The sequence below is a fragment of the Sprattus sprattus genome (genome assembly GCF_963457725.1).
Source record: "Sprattus sprattus genome assembly, chromosome: 10".
NCBI classification, from domain to species: domain Eukaryota; kingdom Metazoa; phylum Chordata; class Actinopteri; order Clupeiformes; family Clupeidae; genus Sprattus; species Sprattus sprattus.
Window position 1 is genome coordinate 9,433,900 of NC_137908.1, and position 8,542 is coordinate 9,442,441.

Genomic DNA, 8,542 nt, shown 5'->3' on the forward strand with positions numbered 1-8,542 from the left:
CTTCTTTCCTTCTTCCACTTTTCTTTCCTTTCTTCACTCTTCTTTCCTTCTTCCACTCTTCTTTCCTTCTCCCACTCTTCTCTCCTTTCTTCACTCTTCTTTACTTTCTTACACTCTTCTTTCCTTCCTTCTTTCATTATTTCACTCTTCTTTCTTTTCTTCTTTCCTTTTTTCACTCTTCTTTCCTTCTTCCACTCTTCTCTCCTTTCTTCACTCTTGTTTCCTTTCGTCTTTCCGTCTTCCACTCTTCTTTCCTTTCTTATTTCCTTCTTTCACTCTTCTTTCTTTTCATCTTCCTTTTTTTAACTTTTGCATTTCATGCACTGGTATTTCCTTCAGGAAATGCATTTTCTAGTTTATGAGCTGATATTGCTGTTATTTTCTGTACCACAGGAGAGGCACGTTGTGATGAATTTCACTAACACAGATGACTTTCGGGAGGCTTTGGTGAAAGACCTTATCATTGTTTTCCTGGGTATTGTCATCAACTGCATCAATGGGATCATAGTTTTGACTTTCTGCAAGAACTCTGTTTTTCACAGTGACTCAAGATACATTCTGTACATGAATCTAGTATTGAATGATATGATCATGATTAGTTTTTCTGTGACATTGTATGTTTTGACTCATGCCAATCCAATTTTGAATGCCTCCACGTGTTGTATTTTGATTGTGACAGCTGCAACTACACACATGAACACACCAATAATCTTGGCAGGTATGGCTATTGAGCGTTATATTGCCATCTGCAAACCTCTCCATCATGCTCAGATCTGCACAGTACGCAGGACTTGTATTATCATTGCTCTCACCTGGGTAGTCGGCTTTGTACCGGCACTAGCTAATGTTATCATTGTTCTTGCCACTCAGCCTGTAAGCTTTTTTTCAAAGGGAATTTTTTGTTTCCCCCCTAACTTATACAACACTCGATACCATGCAGAAAAAATGATGGTGGACAAAGTTCTTTATTTGTCATTCGTGTGCCTGACGCTGCTGTATACCTACATTATGATATTTCGAACTGCCAGAGCAGCAAAAGGGGACACTGCTTCAGCCAAAAAGGCACAGAACACCATTTTATTACACGGAGCTCAGCTGCTTCTCTGTATGTTGTCCTATGTCACTCCTTTACTTGATATTGTTTTAATAACTTTTTTCCCAATCTATCGCTCAAAAATAACATTCCTGACTTACCTGGTATCAAACATTATTCCAAGGTTGCTCAGTCCTCTTATTTATAGTGTTAGGGATCAGAAATTTGCCAAACACATGTCACAGTACTACTCCTGCAAAGTCATCATTATTCAAGTCAAACTGTTGAGAAGAAGGCTGAAATGTTCTAGCAAGGTGTGTCCATCAAAGGGTTAAAGTTGCACGTCATGAAACAAAATGCATATTTTAAATTCTCAAACCTGAACCCTGAACTTGAACAAAATTGTGTGCTTGTATTGTGCATTTCAAATAATGTTGCGATGTGTTAACATTTAAAAAAAAAAAAAAAAAAAATGAATGCACAAGCTTTATTATGAATATACAGTACCATAAAAAGTTTGGACAATCGTTTTTCTTTATTTTAAATGGTTTTCTACATTGTAGATTAATATTAAAGACCTCCAAACTATGAAGGAATTCAAATGGAATTATGTGGTAAACAAAAAATGCTCAACAAACCACAGTATGTTTTATATTTTAGATTCTTCAAAGAAGAAACCTTTTGCTTTGATGACAGCTTTGCACACTCTTGGCATTCTTTCAATTAGCTTCATGAGGAATTCACCTGGAATGGTTTTCCAACAGTCTCGAAGGACTGCTGAGCACTTGTTTGCTGCTTTGCCTTTACTCTGCGGGCCAACTCATCCCAGACCATCGCAATTGGGTATAGGTTTGTTGATTGTGGAGGCCAGGTCATCTGACACAGCACTCCATCATCAGCGCCACTGTGAGTGGAAGCTCTTTTGGCAGCTCTTCGTTTTTCTACTGTTTTCTTGACTTAATTGTTTTATACTGTAATGATTTTGTCTTTAGAGGGATAGTGTACTGACCTACCATCAGGTGTATAGTTTTTTTCATGGTCTCACATGGCCAGATGAACGTGTTTTTAATTTTTTGAAACCAGCCGGAGCAGCAGACACTACCGGCATTATTTGATTTGATTCTATCACTGCATTGGTTGTCATGGCGTAGCAAGTGGAAGTCCGTTTAAGCAGCTTTATGTTGGATTTATGACTACAAATATGATGACTACTACTTCAAATTCAGTTAGAGTTGTTTACACTAGGCATGCCCTTGTGGCGCTACGAGGGACTGCTAAACTGGGAATAAAACACTCTATCCCAACGGAGCTACGGAAGCCGCTCCACGGGTACAGAGCCGGAGCTAAGCGGAAGGCTAAGCTAAAAACACAGAGGATGAGATACAAGCCGTCCTTGCCTTCGATAGTGATGGGAAATGTCAACTCCCTAACAAACAAGTGTGACGAGCTGGAGGCACTCGTGAGGAATCAGCCAGCGTACCGTGTGTGCAGTCTGATGTGCTTTTCTGAGAGCTGGTTAAACAACGATGTTGCCGACTCCTGTGTTGAAATAGCCGGCTTCACTACGGTGCGAGCGAAAAGGGATGCCAGAACGTTGAACTCCTGGTAGTTGGGCTCAGACCGTACTATGTTCCGAGGGAATTCTCACAAATCGCCGCCATTGTTGTTTACATCCAGCCAAGGGCTGTGCCGGCAGTGGCGTGTGACGTCATCCACGAGACTGTCGCGAGAGTACAGACCCAGCACCCTGATACATCAATCATGATCTCTGGAGACTTCAACAACGTCAGTTTCTCCTCCCATCTAACTGGCTTTGTGCAGTATGTTGACTGTCCAACCAGAGAAAATAAGACCCTTGATCTCCTCCATGCAAAGGAAATTAAAGATAACGTCTTCTTGATCAATTTATACGTTCGCTACAATATGTTGGATTTATGTTAATGTAAATTTAAAGGGAATAAATACAATTCTGATTTGGAAGACATTTAAATTTGTAGAAAAAAAAATTGGTTGAATTATTATTATTATTATTTTAATATTCAAAAAAAATTGTCTTATCAACCAAAGATCTCGCGACCCCCCTGCAGTACCTCTACGGACCCCCCGTTGAAGACCCCTGCCCAGACCATTATTTTTAGGTTATTGCCAGCGCTTACACCAAAAATCCAATGAAACACATAGTAGCTAGCTAGCCTCGCTGCTAATAAGTATAACGTGAGCAAGCATATCTCACAGATATTAACTACGTTGCTCTGATTGGTTCTAGGTATCCAATTGAGCAAAGAGGCATTTTCTTTCCTTGTTTGTTGAAACACGCCCCATAATGCACAGCTAAATGGAGCAGTATCAGACTCATATTCTGACTAGAATTATGATTATGACATTGTCAGGCTAGTACATAACTAGTGTCTTCAACAAATGTGTTATGTGTTAATGTTGACGTCAAAATGTTAATGTTACCATCTGGAATTGCACGCTGAGCTATTCCCTGATTGAGACCTGTATGCTTTTGCTTCAATTATTGTTGTGTCCCCTTCGTTGTTGATCTTAAAAGATAGTGGCCGATTAAACAAGTGTTGTGTGATCATGACAAGATGCAAAGATAACTAACATTGAAAGTGGCTCACTGTGACTGACCCGCCATACTGCTGACAGTTTGGAGGAGACTACTGCTGAGAGAGGCTGCAGCCAAGGCTGACTGCTTGAAAACAAGTTGCTCATCAGATTGAAGATGTTCTCTCCAGTGGAAGAGGTTTCAACCATAGCAGGCAGGGACACAACCTCTGTTATTACAGTCATTACTTCTTCATTGAAGTATCTGACTGTTATGGGGTACAGCTGGTTCTTGCCTCCCTTGTCTGCAGAGTCGTCGGTGCTTGGCGAAAATGACACCTTCTTCAGGCTGCCTACAAGCTCTGATGACCTCTTCTCTGACATCTGGTGAATGAGCTGGGTCATTTTGGTTCTCTTGGCAGCAAACTCCTGCGCAATTTTGGAGTCTGGAAACATTTTGGCCATCAGTGTTGAGAGGTGGACAGCAACATTGATGGGAATGCAATGCTCCAAGAAGGCTTCAGCAAGAAGCAGCTCAGCTGAGGTGACTTTCTCAGTCAGGTTCATGCCACTGGACTGGGTCTCAAAACCCATTGACAGCAGACTCTTATTCCCTTGGACTTGGGTGCTGGCTGTTTTGTGCTTGATGGAAGACATATGTGTCTTCACATCATAGAGTCCACTATGGGCAATGCTAAATGTGGACTTACAAATTGTGCAAAAGGCATTACTAGTAGACACAGGACTTGAAGTAATACACGCAAATTCCTTGCTATAACTCTGGGAGAAAGTCTGTTTCCTAGGATTTGGCTTTTTCTTTTGTTCAGCCATTACTTTAGATTATAATGCATGCTATATTCAAAAACGTCCACAACAAAAAGATTACGTAAATTAAATGACTCAGTAGGGAAAATTGAAGTCAGGAAGGAGCTTGATTACACGAAATACCGCCACGTGGAAAGTACTGCTCGACAACGCCTAGAAGAACAGTGATAGCAGCGGTGCTCCTGTCAGTTTGTTGCCATGGGGATGATAAACAAATGCAGTCTGGTTTATTTTTTTGCCATACTCCTCTTTTCATTACGGTACGTTCACACACAGACGAAATTCGTCCCGCCCCTATTGGGAATGAAAGGAGACGATGTTCGCCTGTTGAGCCCAGATTCACCGCCGCCTGACTTTCAAAGTTGACGAACCTTTAACTTTATGCAAATGTGTACCAGGCGGTAACCAATCAGCTCGGCGTGTGTCAGAATTGGAGCTCGCCGTTCTGCAGAATGGCGGGTGTAATCAAAACATTTCAAAGAAAATGGCGGAGCCTTGGAGGTCTGCTTCGGAAAATATTTGATGTGAATCAAGCTGAATACAGGTGTATACACGACTTTTATATGTCTACATCTACTCGGTTTGTTGTTTATAAACTATACGAACACTGTCAGGGCAAACTGAATATTGTAGGTCTTAAATTAAGCTCTCGACCGTTATTGTTAGCTTGGTGCTAACGCTTTCATTGAAGATCAATGTAGAAGCTAGCTGCTAATCCTGGGTCCCGGGAGTCTGTTTAACTGGAAATATTTGTATGTGAATAAAGGTGTTTACACGACTTTTATATGTCAACATCGACTCAGTTTGTTGTGTACATACTATACCAACATTGTCAGGGCAAACTGAATATTGTAGGTCTTAAATTAAGCTCCTAACTGTTATGTTAGCTTGCTGCTAACGCTTTGATTGAAGATGAATGAAGAAGCTAGCTGCTAAAATGCTATTAGCGCTGCAATGCAGCCAAACTTGCTACTTGACACTCACTACATGACAGCCAAACTGATTTTGCTGACCCTGACCCCCTAGGCGGAATACCGCCTGCGAAAATTCGTGGCTAGTGTGAACGCCTCGTTAAGCTCACACTTTTGACAGAAACATACTTAAATTCGATTGAAATTCTGCGTTAACCATTCATATTTGTGTGAGAAAAGTATATCGCTCGAGTCAGGACAGTTTTATTCTTGATCATTAGTTTAACATTCTTCCTTTGGGGTTCCATATTAAGCAGTAGTGGATAAAAAAAAAACATCACAGAAACTTACCCAAATCGGTTGGTGGCGGCCATTTGTAAACTAAGAGCAGATGCGACAAGGTAACTTTATCCATCAACGTCAAAAGTAAATAGTCTCCATATAGCGATAAAACATTCCCAATCGCTTGTGCGCCCTTAAATAGATAAAAAAATGAACCGAGCTTCACAATTGGTTTCCGTTTCGCTGCAGCTATAATGTCGACCAATCAGCGCAAGCATATCACGTCGGTCAATGCCAACAACAATGGCGTCCTCCCCGTTGGAAAGCAGGAGACAAAATTTGACACATTTTTGCTTATTTCTCGAGTTACCGCAAATATTCTATTCATTGAATAATATCGCAAGTTGACCCCAAATTCGTATGAATGAGTCATTATATTCGTATTGCTGTATTTCCACAACATTTTTGTATTAATACGGATCAATTTGCACGAGTTGGCATCATTTAATTGCTTGTGTGTTTTTCATAATGTGGAGAAAATGCATTTTTTTTCGTTAAAATGTTAAACATCTGTTGTCATCTATCATTAGTCCAAAATAACTGACAACTTACACTGTATATTTATGGCATGACGCTACATTACTCAGACCCTCCAGGATTTTGCGATTGCGCAAATTCACGCCAATTCAGGGCGACGTAGCACTTTTAACACATCACCGCAATTTTCCCGTAATTTGACAAATCATTGTCGTCTCTCCCACAACTTTCTCCTGCCCTGCAGACACTAGCAGAGTTCTAATCCGTTGTAAACAATGAGAGTCTTACTTGTGGTCCTTTTGTAATTCCAACAGGTGCACTTCGTTGTGGATAAGTAAATCCTATGTACTGTTCCCCCTATGTGTTTAGCATAACGTAGCATAACTAGCTATGTTTCTAGATAAAAGTCTAACAGCTGTTGCCATTCCCACGAGACGAACATTTGAATGATGTCAAAGTAAAAGTCCTGTGTTTGTTCCCATGACAACAATACAAGCAATATACATTTTCTGACCTAAATAAGCTGAGGGCAGAACAGCTTATTATGCTTCATTTCTGAAGTACTGGTAATCTTTTGTTTGGCATGTTGGTAAGGTTATTTAGAGGACCATTTCTCAACGGTTTGGTTCTTTGGAGAATGTTTGTTTATTAATTATTTATTTTTCAACAAATAACTCAATTACAAAGAGGGAAATAAGCAGCTTTATCGACTTTCAGTTGCTCCCGCAATTTCATCGCAACAAACACCTAAAAACACCGCAACTTTTTGGAAAAGCCCCCGCGAAATCATTCATTTTTGGACGCAACTATCACAAAAAAGGCCCGCAAAATCCTGGGGGGACTGACTACTGTTTCAGCTACCAGAGAAGAAACCAGCAGGGAAAGATACAAAATCTAAAGTCAAGTGAGCTGCCAGCTAGAGAGAGAAATGGAAGGCTGCATCCACTACATGTAGGAAAAGAAAAAATATGGCAAACGCAGTGTTGGACCTAACACCGCCATCTATCGAGACAGTTATGTTTGATGGAGAAGAGAAGCCAGAAAATGCAGTTCAGGCTGAAGTAGGCCCCATACCCCTCAATGAGGATTTTGACCCCCAGTGTCCTCCTAACCAGACATAGATGAAAGAAGGAATGCTTCCCCAGCAGAGAAACGATGCAAAAGACTGCAAAAAGAGAAGGGTACAATGAGAGCAGATCTTACATCTGAAGAAACAGCTTGCAGAGATGAGAAAGTGAAATGACAAATCCAGGAAGAATGAGAAAAGGTTGATTGAAAGACAAAGAAAAACTGATTTCTAAATTTTAACAAGCGGTATTAACACTGTTTTGAAGTAAAATAATGATTAAGGTCCCTGCAGGATATGCCACCCGACTGAGACAAACAGAAATCATATGGCATGTAATGTCAATACAATCACCAAAGCATTCAAATGATATCTCAACGATCCAGGTCACTTCCCTTTGCCTCTTTCGTCACACCCTTTTGTCAAGTGGAAAATTCAAGCAAAGGGGGTGCAAAGAAACTGGCAGCAGAGAGAGAGAGCAAGCCGTCATACCGTTTCTGACCAGAGATGAGAATAGCCGTCTTTTAGCTCAAATTTAAAAAAATTGAATAAAAAGATTCAAAGAAGAGTTCTGGCACAGCCACTCACTGAGCTCCATGCACACTATAAAGCAGAGGTAGAACAGCATCTCTCCATGTCTTACAGACAATTTGCTAGAAGACGGCCTTTTCATATCACAGAGCCGAAGGCCAGGGACAGAGACACATGCGCATGTGTGGACCATGAGAGACCCGGCTTTTGATCGACAAACTCCTCAAGAGAGGGCTGTTGGAGACAACCAGCATCTTAGGGCTAGTTAGTTTGATTGTATGCAATGCAAAACGTAAAGCATGCATGGATCTCGTGTGTCTGGAGTGCTGCTTCGACGAGGTTCAATTTCCCGAGACTGAGTGCAGTGAGGTGTCTTGGGAACACTGACTTTTCAGAGAACTACGCTTGCAAGCTGAGTACAGAAATTCAATCGTATCATTTTGGAGGCAGCCGAAAGCAGGCCAAGTTACACACCGCTGTTCTCTACACAGTTAATGGCACCAAGTCATATGGAACACTATACAGGTATACCTACTTTGACACTATGACAAACTTTCCTAATACAGTCAAACATCAAGCAAGTGCAACACAAGACAAAACAAAACAAGACGGCAAATAAGCTACTTACTAGTAGGGCAGCGAGTGGTAGGACAACAAATCACATTTTGTGTCCGCAAAGCACAACCAGTTTGATGTAGTGAAATACTGTTAAAGGGATAGTTCGGTTTTTAAGACATGAAGTTGTATGGCATCTACATCACCAGTGTAATGCAATCCACGCTGACTTACCTCCGACAGCGTCCT

At 41.0% G+C, this 8,542-nt stretch overlaps 1 protein-coding gene across 1 annotated transcript; it reads left to right on the forward strand.

Moving 5' to 3' along the window:
• Positions 1–408: 408 nt before the first annotated feature.
• On the forward strand, positions 409–1,368 carry LOC308371775 (odorant receptor 131-2-like; the record flags this gene model as incomplete). Its single annotated transcript, XM_080846764.1, has 1 exon — positions 409–1,368. One exon carries the CDS (start codon positions 409–411, stop codon positions 1,366–1,368), a length of 960 nt encoding a protein of 319 aa, XP_080702890.1.
• Between the last annotated feature and the right edge of the window lie 7,174 nt (positions 1,369–8,542).